Source organism: Astyanax mexicanus, chromosome 11, assembly GCF_023375975.1.
Source record: "Astyanax mexicanus isolate ESR-SI-001 chromosome 11, AstMex3_surface, whole genome shotgun sequence".
NCBI classification, from domain to species: domain Eukaryota; kingdom Metazoa; phylum Chordata; class Actinopteri; order Characiformes; family Acestrorhamphidae; genus Astyanax; species Astyanax mexicanus.
The window spans coordinates 10,881,448-10,900,345 of NC_064418.1; the positions used below are offsets into that span (position 1 = coordinate 10,881,448).

Sequence of the window (18,898 nt, forward strand, 5' to 3'; positions counted from 1 at the left end):
AAACTACTTTATTGTACTCTATTACTTTAGTGTAGTTCTGTCACTCTTTAAATCAAAGATAAAAACCAGCCCCAAGTGAATATGACGTCTGGCATAATTGAACTATTTGGCTTTGGAATAAAGAATAAAATAAGGACAAAATATGTTTTTTTTCCTAAGCTAAAGACATAAAAGAAGGCCAGAGGCATCACTGAATAAAACTCTAATCATTTTTACTCTGTGAAGATCATTTCTGAAATAAATTTGAAGCGCTGGAAGGTTGAATTGCTGCTGAATCGTGATGTAATGATAAAGGACAAATGTGAGTCCTGAGGCAGGAGCAGTCAAAAGTCACTGCTGTAGCTTGTGCTTCTGACTCACTGCAGGTCATGTGACTTGGCTAAGTGTTGAAACAGATCAGAGTGAGCTGGCTTGACCAGGTTTTTCTCCATAGAAAATCTTAGTCTTTCGAAAATATGTAGCTCCTGCACGACCAGAGGCTTTTCATGCAGTCGTGATTAGTGGTTGGGTGGTTTTCACCCACTAATTATCCACTTATCAGAACATACGCCTGGATCTGCCAGAGTCTGACCTTTAAAGGGCCTATATAATGGATGCATACATTTTTCAAACATTCAAAACTCCAGAGCTTCAGACCTCCTGGCGTTAACATCAGCACAATCATTGAGTGTTATGCGCTTCGTGGCATGGGTTTCCAATGGCTGAATGGTTGCATGTGAGCTGTGAGCATCATCAAACATAAAGCCAAGCATAAAGATAGTGTAAAGATAGATTTTAAGTGTTAAGTACATCACCACTGGACTATGGAGAATTTAAATGACGCTTCTCGTTTCAAAGATGTGAAGTTTGGTGGTGGTAGCATTAAATTGTGACATGTTTTTTTATTTTCTTAGCAGTTGCTCATCATCTTATTAAAGAGATTGATAGAGGGGTGGATGGTGCAAAAGAGGGTGATAGTCTTGACATCTTGCTTCATTCTGGTAAAATTAATAATGGCGGTAGTAATCCTGTAATAAAACCTTGTAATTAAGACCACTGGTTTATTTTCTGATCATTTTCTAAATGTACTTTTTTCAGGGGCTACTTTAGTGTAATGGTCTAATTTTCTAAGAGAATTTAAATCACAAATCACACTATCTGGCAGTCTGAGTATATTGTGATTGTTGAAATAAAACAAAAATAGGAAATAGTATAAAATCACAGTATTCTATTTATAAAATCTAAATAAAAGAAAATGCAAATTTTTATCTAATCAGAACAGTAGTAGCTTTAATAACTAATTAGTAAAACACTCCCCTTTATTGGGAGGGGTTTAAACAGCACACTAATTGAACCACTGTCTGATACTGATCTTTACATTGAAACTAAAATAAAAAAAAAATCAATCTCCCCCCTGGACATGTATTGGGAATTTGATACAGATATGGAACCTTGATATAGATATGTACTGTATATCTCAATATATACAGTACATATTTTTATCAATGTTTCCTTACATACGTTTTCTAATGCTTATAACATGGGTCGGCAATTAAGTTTATAACATAAGATATTTATAAGATATTTTCCAAGCCATTATGTGGCGGGCCACAAAAAAAAAAATTCTGTTTTGGAAAATGAAGTGTAATGGGATGGAGTGCCACAGACTAGTAGCTCTCCAGCCCAGAGGGTTGTTGAACCCAATTGCAGAACAGTTGATCTCAAAGCAGGTAAATCCAAGAAGAAAGGAAAAATTAAATAAATACATAAACACACAGCTCCTCACGCAGAATCGAACCCGTGTCAACAGGGTCGCGGTGCAATACACTACCGCTGACCTGAGTGGTGAATTGGGCCACAGCCGGGGAAAAAACACGCCCTTATAAGGAGATTGGGAGCCCAAAAATGGGCAGAAACTAAAGTTACGCCGAGCGCAGCAGAGAGAAAGGGAAGGAATGTAAACAAAAGCTTGTCAGAGAAGCATTTTATTTCTTTTTTTTTTTTTCATTATCGTTTATTATAATTCAAACAACCCAGATGACGGGCCAGATGACAATATATTCAAACTGAATTTACTCATGCTAAATCAATTCAGTTCAAATCAATTCAGTTTCTATAATGCACTGTGCATATTTCAGTGTATCTATATATTATATTTAGCTTTTTTTTTCTAGAATAAGATAGAGCTCGATTTTTATGGTTATGCTCCCTCATATAAGTAGGCCTATGGAGTTTTTAAGAGTTTATAATGAAATTCATTCAGTTAATCAGAGTGCCGTACACACAAATGGTGTTTAACTATTTATCTCATCATTAGCAATCAGCGGCTGTGTGTGTGATGAGGAGCGTGTGAGTGTGAGGCAAAGGCGAGCTCGCGCTACAGGGAAATGGCAGGATCAATAAATGATGTGGTCTAATGGGAAAAGCGGCCGCAGGAACGGCGGTTTAATGGGAACAGATGTGTAAAGAAAGCAGGGTGTGAATGGGAACGCAGATGATGGGATGCTGAGGTTAATAGCTGCTGTGGATTGGAGAAGTGCGCTCCAGCGCGAGAGCTGCAGCTGTGATGGAAAATGTTGTGTAATAAGGAACGCAGCACAGCAGGAAGTGTAGTCCTATGGGAATTGTAGTCCAAGGAACCAATTATGCAATAAGGTTTAGAGCTACACAGGGAGGTAAAAATAAACCATCCGTTTATTGTTTGCTGTTTACTGCATGTTGCTTAGTGATAAACACATATATGCAGTCCTCTGTTTGAGTAAAATGAACATTGTTTTATACTATGAACTACTGATAACATTTCCATTGTCATTTAGAGCATTAATTTGCTGAAAATAAGAATTGAATGAAAAAGATGCAGTGCAGTGGTTTCAGACCTTTCAGTTCATATTCATTTTGAAATAATAATACTACTGTTTTAAGAGCTCAGAAATCAATATTGGGTGGAATAACCTAGATTTTTTATTTCAACTCTTGATATGCTCTCCACCAGTCTTACACACTGCTTTTGGTTGCTCTTGGTTGCCACACCTGGTGCAAAATAAAAAAAAATACAAATTCAAGCAGTCCAAGATTTGTTTGATGGCTTGTGACCATCCATCTTCCTCTAGATTATATTCAGAATACTACACATGGCATAAACCTAATATTGCCCACTGCTTAAAAACACTGTCCAAAAATGTGAAGCTTGGTGGTGGTAGCATTAAATTGTGACCTGCTTTTTTTATTTTCTTAGCAGTTGCTCATCATCTTAATAAAGAGATTGATAGAGGGGTGGATGGTGCAAAAGAGGGTGATAGTCTTGACATCCAGCTTCATTGTGGTAAAAATAAAAATGGTGGTGAATTTTGGGCTGCCAAAGCCTATACTAATCCTGTAATAAAAGCCTGTAATGAAGACCAATAGTTTATTTAATTTTTTTAATCTTATTAATGTACTGTTTTTTTTGTCTTAACATGTTTGACCATCTTTAACAAAAATAATGTCCTAGTACTTGTACCTGTACTATTCAATTGCCTAGCGACTACCTAGAACTTAAAGGAGAACTCCAGTTTAAAATAAACTTGGGGTGTAGTGAAACATGATAACAAGTACAACAAGTTTTGACTTTTGTCGAATAGCCCACCTCCATTTATGTCCAGCATTCTCAAATACAGCACTTTTAGCTGATGCTCCCAACAGGCTTACAATGCTAGTGATAGGGGCATATCGTTGGTCATGCTAAGAAATCACTATTTTTACACTATTAACAAACTCAAAGTATTGAAGTCACACTTCATTGGTAGAATTCTGAGCACCCTAATATTTAACATGAGGCACTGAGAGCTTTGAAAGTGTACAGGTAGTTTATTTAAAACACTGTTTATAGACTTAATACCTTCAGGTAGTTTTCTGGGTGCCGCCATCTTGAAATTAAGTCACATTAAGTTGACAGAAGATCAGAAACGAATTGGTAGGCTAGGAAAACAGATTGCAAAAATGAATTCTGTGGAAATAGAAATGGTGTTTAATTTAAATAGTAATTTCTTTGCATGGGCAGTGCTATGCCCCTATCACTAGCATTGTAAACCTTTTGGGAGCATCAGATAAAAGTGCTGTATTTTAAAACGCTGGGGGTATACAAAGTTGGGATAATCATCCAAAGTTCATCATCATGTGTTATCACGTTTCACTATTTCACCCTATTTCAACCCAGATTTCTCCTTTCCAAATCAGTGTCAATTGTGATTCTCACACTCTTGGCTCTAGGAAGAGAGACAACAAAAGTGTACGCTTTTGCATATTCATGAGGGCAGCTGCAGGGGGCGGGAACAGTTAATGAGATTACCGAATATTCAAATGACTTTGGGCTATGAAGCACCGGTAATGCTGCATGACATAACACACAGCCAGCAGTCTTTAGCATAATGACCAGAGAGCAGACAGCTCAGTGTGTGTGTGTGTGTGTTTTTGTAAGTGCACCAAACACACACTTATTTCATGACACCTGTTTAGCATTTCTTTAGCATACCGTGCGACCCCAGCCACCCCTTTAAACCATTAGTCTGATTTGACGCTAATGCAGTCTTCCAAAAAAAAAAACCTTTCTTATGAGCACTTGTATAAATCACTTTTAAAAGCCAAAGCAGGTCTGTTTACAGGACATGATCACATGACCATGGCTCCTCCAATCGCCATTATTGAATTATTACTGTAAATTAAGTTAAGAAATAGATGACATAAGCAATAATGGCCAAAATTTTAAAAATCATTTAAATTTGACTGTAAATTAACAGACAAAAGGATGCAAATAAAGGATTGTATAATTATAGTAATTTACTGTGGAGAAATATTACAGCACATTCATGCATCATAAGAATATCAATTTACTATAAATATGTGGTGTCAATTGATAAAAACATTTAATCTGATTAATCACAACAATATTCGGTGATTAATTGCGATTAATCGCACTGGTTCCTCTTAAGATGTAAGTTTTTTATAGTGGACATTTGAATGTAAAATTAAAAAAGAATGTAAGACATTTTAAATGCAATTATTTTAATATTAGTTAGTGGATATTTAAATATAAATAAAAGAATAAATGTAAGAAATGTAAAATGCAGTTATATTTATGTTATTGGTTTCAATTATATGTTCGAGGGAAGATAAAGCCAATGTGGGGCTCTGGAATAAATAATGCAGGATAAATTGGATAGATGAATCTTTTTTTTTTTTTACCTTTTTGTAAACATCTCAGATTACTGAATTAGAATTTTATTTGCTGAGTATAAAAGTGCATTTTCACAGCTGTAGTTGGTTTTTCTGGTCCGGATCAGTTGATAAGTTCTTTATTTGGAGAGTTTTCTCTCTCTCTTTGGTTTGGTTTCACACAGGCATAAACCTAAATGCACCACAATGTGCACCAATAAACCACGCGAGCACATTGGCAAGAAAATAAATATAGTGAGAAGATTCTGTGTTCTAATGTGTTTTAAATATATAGTGAAGCTGCTTTAACACAGAATGCTGAAAATTTGATGCTGCACTTTCAAACAGTGTTTTCAATGGAATGTGCAGTGCAGTCGTGCAGCTGTGAGCAGTGAACGCTGCACATTACTGTGCATGTAAACAGCATGGAGCAGCAAAGAGAGCGTTTGTTCATAGCAGTATATTATTTGTATAATATATCAGATTAAACTGCGCCTTGTCAGCAGTTTAGCTCAATTCGCTTTCACCACAAGCAAACTACTCCAGAGTTTGTTAGGGACTGGACCGAGAAATCCACATGTTGGGAGGGGGCGGAGCAGATTACGGGGGAAGTTGGGGTTTTTACCCTGCTTTTTTCTTATTGTTCCATTGCATATAAAAGAAATAAACAACTAACCATTGTTATATTTCATCCTGGTTCATCTGAACCCTGAAAAGATTTTGAAACACAGGAAGTGAAAATATAGCCCTTTTCTATTTGTACTAGTTGTTAAAAATAGAGGCGATAGCAGACTGAGACCATTACTGTGCTCCCTGTGCAGGTCGAGCACCATTCAGAGATGTCCAGGTATTATTCATAGAGAGCACAGGGTGAGAGACACGATTGCAGAGAGAGGGAGAGAGAGGGAAAGAAAGGAAGGGGTATTGCTTTTCATGTTCGAACAAACAGCACTGCATTAAAAGGGCCCTTATGATATAAAATATACCTATAATAGACCTCAAGACCATTGTTTCCCTCCCCATGGGTGGTCAACCAACAAAGATCACTCCGAGAGCAAGGTGTGTAATAGTCGGCAAGGTCACAAAGAACCCCAGGGTAGCTTCTAAGCAACTGAAGGCCTCGCTCACATTGGCTAATATTAATGTTCATGAGCACACCATCAGGAGAACATGGAGTGTGCATGGCAGGGTTGCAAGGAGTATGACACTGCATTCCAAAAAGAACATTGCTGCTCGCCTGCAGTTTGATAAAAATCACATGGACAAGCTAGAAGGCTTTTGGAAGAATGTTTTGTGGATGGATGAAACCAAAATAGAACTTTTTGGTTTAAATGAAAAGCGTTATGTGTGGAGAGAGGAAAACATTGCATTCCAGTATAACAACCGTATCTCATCTGTGAAACATGGTGGTGGCAGTATTATGGTTTGGGCCTGGTTTGCTGCATCTGGGACTGGATGGAACAATAAATTCGGAATTATATCAGAGAATTCTAAAGGAAAATATCAAGAGATCTGTCCATGAACTGAATCTTAAGAGAAGGCGGGTCATGCAGCAAGACAACAATCCTCTTGCCATTATATGCCCCACTATATTGTTTTTTAGCTGTTTTTTTTTTTAGCTTAGTTTTGGCTAAAGTGAGGAAATTATGGTTTTAAAACATTAACAGTGTTTTCAAACTAGACTATTTTAAAAAGGAGGTTCCTCAGTGGTTCTTTAAACTAAAAAAACATTAGATGTGTTGAGAATGGCTGTTTTTTAATCACAGTTTTCATGCGTCTTGACATGTTCTCCTCCACCAGTCTTACACACTGCTTTTGAACTTTAAGCCACTCCCATGCAAAAATTCAAGCATTTTAGCTTGAATTGAGTTTTCAATTTGGTAAAATCTAAGAAACTCATTATTTTTAAGTGGTCTCTTATTTTTCTCCAGAGCTGTATATGACCTGTAACTTAAAAAAAATCCATGAAATGCCAGAAATCCACTATGTAAAATTAACATTTTACAGGAGGAGCCTGGCTCAGCTCTGTACAATGACAAAATGTGATCACAAGAAGATCCATTGTGGGTGATGGATGAAAAGCTGATCAATGAAGTGAGCTTATTAGATCATAATTGATCTAAATTTATTGAAATGTTGTCAGCTTTTCAGCATTGCCTTCAAGCTCGGCTCGATATTGAATATTCAGATGGAATTTAGGCTGAATGATCAGCTTAAAGATTTACATTGGTGGGCTTTTTCTTTGACAGGAATTGACCGTTTGATTGACACATTAAATCAAGCAGCCAATAAACCTCAAAATGGAATGGTCCAACTTCCTTAAAAACCCCACATCACTAGTACCATTGTCTTCTTTGGTATGTCTTATCTACTTATCTTAGTGACCAATAAAAATCAGCTGGTCTAAAAACCATCTGCCTCATCAGACCCCACGCAACCCCCTCAGCACCACCGCAGCCTCACCTCCGATCAGCATGGTGCAGATAGAGAAGATCTTCTCCGAGTCCGTGTTGGCCGAGACGTTGCCGAAGCCCACGCTGGTCAGGCTGCTTAGAGCGAAGTACAGCGAGGTGACGTAGGAGCTTCTCACCGAGGGTCCGCCCCCCAGCACTGACCCCGCCTGCCCTGTGCTGACTCCGCCTGCCGGCCCCACCCCTGTCGCGTTCCACTGGCTGGAGTTCACCGCGGTTTCCTGCACAGCTGCTTCAGCACTCGAGGAGTTCCACTGAGTGGAGTTAACGCTCAGTCCATCCAGGAAGCTGGCCTGCAGAGAGTCGGGCAGGAGTGCCGTCAGCGGCGAGAGGAAGTACGGAGTTCCTAGACGCTTCGCCAGCTCATGAAGCCAACCTTAAAGAGAGAGAGAGAGACAAACAACCTTTATACATGAATTCAAGGCAATATGCCTGAAGAGCCTTCTAAAGGTTTAAAGAAGTCAATGGTCACTTTATGATACAGTACCAGTCATCAGTATATAAGTAATCATATATTCACTCTATATGTGAAGCATTTAGGTGCTCTTATCTCTGGGGAGCTGTTAATTTGCGCTTTCTGATGCTGGTAACTTGATTAACTTTTCCTGTGCAACAGAGGTAACTCTTGCTCTTCCTTTCCTGGGACAATCCTAATGAGAGCCAGTTTCATCATCGACTGCACAGGAGGATATTTTCAAGATTTCTTGAAATGTTTCAGATTGACTTGATTTCTTGAAGTTTGTTTTTCATTCTAATTCTTTTTAATTAGTTGAGTAGTTTTTGCCATAACATGGATTAGAACATTACTCAAATTGAGCTATTCATTGCATACAAACTCTATCTCTTCACAACTTTACAACTGATGCTCTCAGACACATTAAACACATTCAAGTAATTAATTCTTGACAGTTGAATCCTTGACTTGAAAGTTCAGCACAGCTGTTAACTGAAAGCCAGAGTCAGAATTTCTGTCCGTGGTTTTGAATCCACATCTATATTCAGTGTTTAGAGTCAGAGTCTCTGTCCAAGGTACTGAATCTACATCTATTTAGTATTTAGAGTCAGAGTCTCTGTTTTTGCTTCTGAATCCACATCTATTCAGTGTCTAGAGTCAGAGTCTCTGTCTGTGGTACTGAATCCATATCTATATTCAGTGTTTAGAGTCAGAGTCTCTGTCCCTGGTTCTGAATCCACATCTATATTCAGTGTTTAGCATCAGAGTCTCTGTCCCTGGTACTAAATCCACATCTATATTCAGTGTTTAGAGTCAGAGTCTCTGTCCAAGGTTCTGAATCCACATCTATACTCAGGGTTCAGAGTCAGAATCTCTGTCCCTGGTTCTGAATCCACATCTATATTCAGTGTTTAGAGTCAGAGTCTCTGTCCCTGGTACTGAATCTACATCTATACTCAGTGTTTAGAGTCAGAGTCTCTGTCCAAGGTACTGAATCCACATCTATATTCAGTGTTTAGAGTCAGAGTCTCTGTCTAAGGTTCTGAATCCACATCTATACTCAGTGTTTAGAGTCAGAGTCTCTGTCCCTGGTTCTGAATCCACATCTATATTCAGTGTTCAGAGTCAGAGTCTCCGTCCAAGGTACTGAATCCACATCTATATTCAGTGTTTAGAGTCAGAGTCTCTGTCCGAGGTACTGAATCCACATCTATATTCAGTGTTTAGAGTCAAAGTCTCTGTCCGTGGTTATAAATCTACATCTATTCAGTCAGAGTCAGATTTTTTTGGCTGGATGCAAAGTAGAAATCTGATTATTGCTTGAAAACGTTGGAGTTTTTCCTTTATTTGATCACCAAGTTCACAATAACTGAGCTATTCAAACAGCTCATAAAAGCATATGACTCCTGACACCAAGCTCTTTCAACTGATTCACAAAAAACAAATGGATGGAGTTGAGACCCAAGTGGAAATGCAAAGGCATGCAAAAAAGCATGTGTACCATGATTCACACCAACCTTTAACTAAATTATTGCATTCAATTACACTATATTTTGTGAAGTAGCAGCGTAACTCATTTTACACTGCCTATTTAAGAGGGTCAACAATTCAAATAGCTCAGCTGTCAGGTTTCTATTTATACTTTACTACAGAATGCTTTTCCCAGCACAGCGCAGCCTCTGTAAAAGAGTGTAACTGTTTGTCCCTTCTGGCTAAAATCTGTTTCCCAGGCCTTCAATCTCTGCTGTGTTCACTCGGGCTGTCAGTCAAACTGCTGCACTGTAGCTGCAGGAAGTAGCAGCAGGACCGCGCCCCTCTCAAGACCTCTGATGTGATATTGGGAGATATGGCTCTGCTCTGACAGCATCGTCCTACTGCTGCAAGCTGACAGGTACGAAGAAACAAAGAGAGGCTGAGGGCAAAGGTTTGGAGATTGCATGCGCTCACACACACGCTCTTATTTGTCCATCACTCACCTGTCTAAACATACGGCCTATTTTTAACCAACGCAGCAAAAACATCTGCTGTCGACTCAAATCCTGGCACCATTTTTTTTAGGTTTTACCCATTTTAAAGCAATTCTTTATATTGGATAAACTGTAGAAATAGATATGTAGACTGAACATTGTCTAGTCTATAAAGAAAAAAAAACATGTTATGTTTTATATTTCAGATTATTTAAAATAGGCACCTCTTGCTTGGTAGATTCATCTGGAATGGCTTTCAGTTAACAGCTGTGCTGAATATGTCAAGAGTTAATTCCTCGAATTTCTTTCTCTCTTAGTGTTAATGTTTGAGGGCATCATCAGTTTTAAAGTTGTGAAGAGGTTGAGTTGGTATACAGTGAATAGCCCTATTTAAGTAATGTTCTAATCCATATTATGGCAAGAACTACTCAACTAATAAAATAAAAAAATGCTTTAAGAAATGAAGGTCAGTTAATTGAAAAAAATGTCAAGAATTTAAAAAGTAGGGTCAAGCGCAGTCACAAAGACCATCAAAAATGATATGATGAAACTGGCTCTCATCAGGACCACCACAGGAAAGAAATACCAAGCGTCACCTCTGTTGCACAGTTAGAGTAAGTTTACTAGATAAGAGTTACTAGAGTTAAAAGTCTTCTGGAGGAAACTCCAGAACGTAAAGTCTAACAACATGTTTGAGATAAACATGTTTAGTGAAGTAAAGGTGAGGCGAAGGAGGCATTCCGCACTAAGATCACTGCACTGACTGTTAAACATGGGGGTGGTAGCAACATGCTCTGAACTGGTACATTACACAGAGTGGATGGAATCATGATTAATGATAAGTCACTTGTCTGTTCACATGGACAGTTAGGCTTGTCAGATGCCACTGGTCATGATCATTACTATACTATCACTATCTGTCATCTGTGGGTTACTTTGCCTTGACAATCACAAGACAACACCTCACAACTAATACAGGTGTATTAGGGGCATTCCCGAGCTTTTCCCTTTGGAGGTAACACTCCATGAACACTTTACATATTTCCAAGTGTCCCAGGACTTTTGACATGTCATGGTCTTGCTAAAGCATGAATAATACTTTCCCTCGTCATCATTATCAAATGTTTATTTTTTATGATAGTGACAATACATGGCTCTTTCATCCCTGTATGAACCTGGCACCTGCACGCACAGACGCGCAGACACACACAGACACACACACACTTAGTATTTTCTGCCTCGTATCTGATTTACATATATAGCACCCAATTTCCATAGAGAAAAAGGAAATGCCAAGTAGGTGGCAAAAAGCCAAAATCAATTTAAAATTCCGGAAAATTTATGCACTTTAATTTAACATCTGCAGTTATTTTATATCATATCAGAGCAATTCTTTCTGCTGACCTCATTACACTGTCAGACACACCAATAGAACTAGAGACGTTTCATCCACTCATGATTGTCGTATATGTGTTCCGTTACTGCAGCAGCCATCACTAGCTTTATAAACTGAAATATATGAACACAGCATTTAACAGAATTCTCTCATTCTCTTACTCTACTGATGTCTATCCAGTTTTGTCTCTTCATTGGCCTGAAGGACCCATACAGACAGTCAGGCAGGCAGGCAGATGTTTCTTTGGAAACATGCAGTGCTAAATTTTGTGGTGAGGATGCAGGGAAGGTTTTCTTCTGATGGCTCACTTCCAAGATGATCATATTCAGAGCACAACAGTACAACATCACTCCAGAGTCTGCACATCGCACTGCGCTGTTTGGCTAAGCTCTGCTCCTCACCTGAGGCTCATCACAAGGCTCAGCTGCAGCTCATCCCAGAACTAATGAGGCCTCCTTTAAAACACCTCCGTTTGTGCTGCTCCCTGATAAATATCTGTTTTGTTTCCTAACATAAAACATTCCGCATATTCTGCACTGTTATTCATACACTAAACCTACCAACTGCTTAATTTAATGAGAAAATTTAAAAATCCTTAGTAATTACACATTTATTACGCTGCTTGCCTCTTTTGGTTGTTGGGGGTTATGAGCCCCCTATCGTACACCCTGTGCAAGGCGCACCATGATGCTCTTTGCTATCTTACACCCCGTCAACAGTCTATTTTCACTCCTGACAATCCTTGATTTTGATATTTATAGATATATGTTTGAGTAAATGAACATTGTTGCTTTATTCTATAAACTACCGAATAAACATTTTTCCCAAATTCCAAATAAATATATTTAAGTCATTTAGAACATTTATTTGCAGAAAATGAGAAATGTCTGAAATAACAAAAAAGATGCAGAGCTTTCAGACCTCAAATAATGCAAAAAAAAAAAAACAAGCTCATGTTTATAAAGGTTTAAGAGTTCAGAAATCAGTATTTGGTGGAATAACCCTGGTTTTTAATCACAGTTTTCATATATCTTGGCATGTTCTCCTCCACCAGTCTTACACACTGCTTTTGGATTACTTTATGCCACTCCTGGTGCAAAAATTTAGGCAGTTCAGCTTGGTTTGATGGCTTGATTCCTCTTGGTTTTCAACTTGGTAAAATCAAAGAAACTTATCATTTTTAATTGGTTTTATGTTTTATTTGACATTAATTGCAAAAATTGCTACATAAATTGATTTGAGTAGGTAATTTGATGTGATTTAATTTGATTAATTAATGTCTAAGCCTTTGGTAAAAGTTATCCGAGAGACTGAGTTATGCTCAACCTGTCGCACGGTTAACTTCTTTACTTTTCTTTTTTACTCTAAAACTGCATAAAGCAATATAAAACTTTATAAACCTAAAGCATGATTGTAATCTCTAATAGACCTTCCTCATTTTAAAGGAGACTCTTCCTGACCTCACTCTGTTTCTGAATGCTGCGTCCTGAATTTCAAGCAGTTTCTGAAAAAGCACCTCACCTGCCCTTTTCCTCCATCCCACTAAGCATTATATTAGAGCGGGACGCAGAGAAGTCATTTCCATTTGTGAAAAGAGGCTTGTTTGTACCTCAGGAACACAAACGAGAGAAACTGTAACAAGATGCATTGTCATGAGTGAGGCTCAGCATGTCAGGTTATTAGGGACAGTCATTCTGTAATGATCGAGGTGAGAATAAGATCTGCCGCAGACTGAGGAAGGTGTGGAGAACTGTGTGCTGTTTTACAAAAGATGTCACAAAAGACGTGGAGGTGCATGAGACTGACTCAGCAGGACTCTTTTGTGTTGATTTTATGAAGGCGCTATTATGCTAATACAACATGAGGCTGCTGGAGATGTAGTAGTGTGGTTTACGGTATTTGGAGATGGGATTCTACATTCAGCTGATAAACCATTTGGAAATCAACATTTTAGTGAATTAAGGAAATTTAGAAACAAAGAAACCGCTAAAGCTTAGAGAATTAGGCTCTGGAGTGACCAGAAGGGCATGGAATCATTCCAAAGGTTCAGCATCCAATGAGCAATCCCAATTTTCCCAGTTCACTGCCATGAATGGGTTAAAATACCATAGCTGAATACCATTGTACTGCTGTGCAATCGCAATAGTGACTATTCAATGTTAACCCATAGAACCTTAGATGTGGTGTTATACCATTATTAATCTCAATGTTGAACCACTCATCACCTAAAACTCAACCCCAGCAAGACCTTGGCATGAACCTTCTGTTCATCCCAGAAACTACAGGTCTTCACCACAATCTAACCATCTCCTTCAAGAACTCACTGGTCACTCCATTAGCAGAAGCATGAAGCCTTGGAGTAGTTATAGATGACTGGTTATCAATTTTGAGCCATGGAAATTGGAAATCTGACGTGATCCTTCAGATTTCATCTCGATAAAACCTGAAAAAATCAACCCCTTTGGCTTGTCTTCCATTGCGAACCATCAGGCCCCTGCAATTGATTCAGAACATGGTAGCAAGACTCATCTTTTTCCACCACTGGCTTTCTGTTGTTGCAACAGATTTAAAACCCTGGCACTGGCCTATAAAGCCAAAAATGGACCAGCTTCTTCAAACGTGATTGTAATGGTCAAAGCTAGATCAGCACCAAGAGGTTTTCCAGCTTTCAGTTGAGCTTGGATCAAGCCATTGTCCCTAAAATTCCACAGAAGACAGACATCCCAACTCTTCTCTTCTGGCACCAAGGTGGTGGTGGAACAAACTTCCACTAATTGTCAGAACAGTAGAGTCACTTGCTGTCTTTAAAAGTTGACCGAAGACTCATCTTTTTAAAGAGTTACTAAACTTAAACAATGTTCTACTCGGTGACTAAACATTATCAAAGCTTGATGTACGTATATTTCTGATTCTAGTGTCTACAAACTAGCTATGGATATTTTTGAAGTAATCAAAAATAATCAAAAAGTAGAGTTCCATAGGGTTCAATTTTGAATCCAACAGTGTCATTTTCTGAAGCGTGGGCAAACATCAAGAGTTTTTACACAAGAAGTTTTAATACTCACCAATGTCCCAAGATCCAGGACTATTATTCTCAATCTCACGGCGGCCAATGAAGTACCAGACGCAAGCCATCCAATGAGCCAGAAGAGCGAACATGGACATGAGCAAGGTGAGCACCACTGCGCTGTACTGTGAGTATCGCTCGAGCTTCTGCAGCAGCCGAAGAAGTCTTAACAACCGAACCGTCTTCAATAGATGAACCCCAAAGTACTGTGGACATAAGAACATACATACACACAGCTTAGTAAGATATCATGGGCTGCAGTGAAACTAACTTACATTTTTTACACATTCAAAACTGCGGTGTCCCCCAAGGTTACGTATTAGGTCCAACTACAATGTGAAAAATAGGCTGTTTAATGCAAAATACAAGTTAATTCCAGACTTTCCAGACAGACATAAACACTCACCACACTGACGTTGAATGCGTAGAGCAGGTCAAAAGGCAATGCAGCGATCAGGTCCACGAAGAGCCAGGTGGTGACGTAGTGCACACAGATGGAGCGAGCATCGTACACCACCTGGCCTGACGTGCTCACAAATGTGGTGCGGAAGTTCAACAAAATGTCTGCAACACAGACAGCAACAGAGTCAATACAATAAATGCAATCAACACTCGAAGTGATGTTTTAATATTTACATTGTCCACCAATCGTACAATATATTGATATAACCTTAATTCTGTTTGCTTACATAAATACTGACTATTATGTTTTTCTTAATAAAAGATGCCATTATCGTAAACAAGCAATTATGTTGACTTTCTTTATTTATTTTACTGCTGATTTTGCAAGTTTTCCACCTACAAAGAATGGAGAGGTCTGTAATTTTAATCAGAGGTACACCTGAACTGTGAGAAAAAGAATCTGTATGATTTTGTTTTTTTTATAAAATAATTATTTTGCATTCTGTTGCAAGAAATAAGTATTTGATCACCTATCATCCAAGTCATGTATTGTGGGATTTTGACCAACAACCTCCTTATCTTAGTAAGAGCATTGAAGATGAGTGGTGGCTGGATCTTCCAGCATGACAATGACCCAAAGCACACAGCCTGCCTAACTGAAGAGTGGCTAAACTAGAAGAATTTTAAGACAACTGGCATGACCAAACCCCAATAAAACATCTTTGAAGGGAGTTGAAATCATCAAATGATCTGTATGGAGAAGTTGTAGAAGGCCAAAGTCCTGCTGTAAGGGAACTAAAAATATGATATCTAATTATAATGGTGAACCCAGGTTTCTATACCAAATATATATATAAGTTCTGCTTTTTTATAATTGTATTTAATACGATTTGGTGTACAGTTTGAGTGTACTGTATGTTTGTTTATGTTTCATTGCATTCTCTCTATGTAGGGGTGGGTTTGGTGGGTTTTTGGAGATCCGATTGTATGTTCGTGGCAATTGTTGTTCAGTATACAGGGGTTAGTCAATGAAACTGAAACACATGGTTTTAGACCACAATAATTTATAGTTCTGATGGAAACAGGAGAGTTGAGGTGCACATTGAATTCTGCCGTGATTTGATCAGCCATGGTCTTATGTTTTTTGAATACAATCCGGTTTAGCACCCGAACATCCCTTTCAGACAGCTTCCTCTTGAGTCCACAGTTAATCCTGTTGGATGTGGTTTGCCCTTCTTGGTGGTATGCTGACATTACCCTGGATACTGTGGCTCTTGATACATCACAAAGACTTGCTGTCTTGGTCACAGATGCACCAGCAGACGTGCACCAACAATTTGTCCTCTTTTAATCCATAATGTTGTGTGCATTGCAATATTTTGAGCAAAGCTGTGATACAGTACAAAGTGCTCCTATATGCTTGGTGCAGCTAGTAAATAATGGGTGTAGAAACATAGACATGGTTACATTTGGTAAGCTCCATTAATGTATAACATGGCAATATAAAAAAAAACATATATAGTTTATCGCAATGATTTCTTCAGCTGCACTGAATGTTTAAACTTGACTTCTTGAACTTAGCTGTAAGCTAGTTGTGCGCATATGAAAAATACATGTGAAAGAGAACCGGTATGTGTTTTTGTCTTTAAGCTTAGAGACGGACTTGGCTCCGGGCGATGTCTCATCACAGCTGAAACAAAGCTAATAAACCAGAGCAGCTCTGGCAGAGAATTCTGAAGCGTTTATGAGGAACGATCTGACATCTATTCTCTTTCATCGTGATGAGACCAGCGCTTAATGAACAAAACAAGCTGTTGGTAAACATGAAGCAGTTTGAGGCCATTATAATCAATGCTGAGAGCCGCGTGCAAAATATCAGACAAAATAATCATGGCTGGTGTTTTGCTGTGGAGTTCTACGGCTGTTTATGAACAGAACATTCAGAGTTCATTCAGAAGAGAGAGAGAGAGAGAGAAAAAGAGAGAGGAGTAAATAGAAGATGAAGAAGCTCAGCTGGTTCCAAACTGTAGTAGTTTTCATTTGCTAGAAAAACAGAAAGAAAAGAACAAAAATAAAAAAGAGGAACAATGTTTTTGTATTCTGTTGCTGTCCAATAAAAGAAATGTTTTTCTTATATAACCTTACACACATTTAATGGGCGTCAATGTAAAAAATGTTTTTTCAGGTAATTTGGAATTATTTATACCATGATTAGACACTCTTTAAATTCAGTGATTTTTCATTATTTTAGATTACTAATAAAGTCATCCAAACTGTAAAGAAAAACAAATGGATTTTTTTAGTAAATAAAGAAAAACATATTAAACAAACCAATATGTAGTTATATACAGTTCTAGAAAAAAACAAGAGACCGCTTAAAAAGATGAGTTTCTTTGATTTTACCTTTGGAATATAATCAAGAGGAAAATGGATGATCAAAAGGAGTGGCATAAAGTTATCCAAAAGCAGTATGTAAGACTGGTGGAGGAGAACATGCCAAGATACACAAAAACTGTGATTAAAAACCAGGGTTATTCCACCAAATATTGATTTCTGAACTCTTAAAACTGTATGAATATAAACTTGTTTTCTTTGCATTATTCAAGAACTGAAAGCTCTGCATCTTCTTTGTTATTTCAACCATTTCTCATTTTTTGCAAATAAATGCTCTAAATAACAATATGTTTATTTGGAATTTTGAAGAAATGTTGTCCCTAGGTTATATGATAAATAGCAAAATCAGAGAAACTGATTCAGAAACTGAAGTGGTCTCTTATTTTTTTCCAGAGCTGTATTTGCCTGGAATTCAGGCTTTCAGTTAACAGCTGTGCTGAACTTGTCAAGAGTTAATTACTTGAATTTCTTGCCTCTTAATATTAATGTGTTTGAGAGCATCAGTTGTGAAGCTGTGAAGAGATAGAGTTGGTATACAGTGAATATCTTTAAGTAATGTTCTAATCCATATTATGGCATAAAAACCAACAAAAAATGCTAATGAATGAAGAAATGATAAAACTGGCTCTCACCAGGACTGAGGAAAAGAAGCCCAAGAGTTACCTCTATTGCACAGTTATCAGATAAGCTTATCAGATAAGTTAAGGAGCCTCTAGATAAGAGCCACCTAGATGCTTCACATTTCGCGAATTTTGGTTTGTTTAACACTTTTAAGTTCCTTGTGTGTTTCTTCACAGTTTGGATGACTTAATTTACATGAATATTCATGTACAATATATGAAGAAATAAAAACATTGAGTGAGAACTGGTACTGTATTTATAAAACATAGAATATTTACTGTGTGGAGTTTATTCCCCTCTTACTGGCCCTGTAAACTCATTTGCATTCACTCCAAGTGTATGCTTTCATTTTTGTAGCCAACCGTCTCTCTCTCACTTTGTTTGCTCTGCAGGACGCACACAAGTTTAATTTCAGGCAGGAGCTCAAAGTCAGCTTCAAAAACTCAGAGGCCGGCTGACCGTGGGGGGGTTTAGTCTCTGAGTTCAAAGGATTGGATTTTCTCTCTCTATATATATACATATATTTATGTAGAAACATTCTCTATATAGCAAATACTGTTTGATCTTAAATGGTGGAAATGGATTTACTGAACACAGTTTACTGAACACAGTGTTAAATCAATTGACCAAGTACAAATTGATAGAGCTCTGAGCCAATCATTACTGTATGTGTGAGCAATATGGCAATATATTTATTGTATTGTGATACATTTCATTACTGTATTGCATAATATGCTTCTAATATGCTTATATACTCTCACTATGCACTATGTACCTATGCATCCTGCTATGCAGTGGCTTGCAAAAGTATTCATGTATTTATACCTGTGAATTTTCACATTTTTACCCTTACAATCACATATTTTAATGTATATATAAATGTATATTATAAAAGTATTCAGCCCCTTATATCAATACTTTTTTGGGCTATGTCTCTACCAGCTTTGTGCATCTAGA

General features: G+C 37.9%; 2 protein-coding genes across 2 annotated transcripts in view; one reads left to right on the top strand and one right to left on the bottom strand.

The window, feature by feature from the left end:
- armc8 (armadillo repeat containing 8) overlaps nt 1-18,898 on the top strand; it is a 318,657-nt gene that overhangs the window by 77,472 nt on the left and 222,287 nt on the right. The window lies entirely within an intron of this gene.
- kcnh3 (potassium voltage-gated channel, subfamily H (eag-related), member 3) overlaps nt 1-18,898 on the bottom strand; it is a 220,959-nt gene that overhangs the window by 41,693 nt on the left and 160,368 nt on the right. Inside the window, exons 6-8 of the mRNA XM_022680490.2 lie at nt 14,931-15,088; nt 14,523-14,730; nt 7,633-8,016 (exon numbers count right to left, since the gene is read on the bottom strand). Coding sequence (XP_022536211.2) covers nt 7,633-8,016; nt 14,523-14,730; nt 14,931-15,088 — 750 coding nt within the window. The remainder of the gene's footprint in view (nt 1-7,632; nt 8,017-14,522; nt 14,731-14,930; nt 15,089-18,898) is intronic.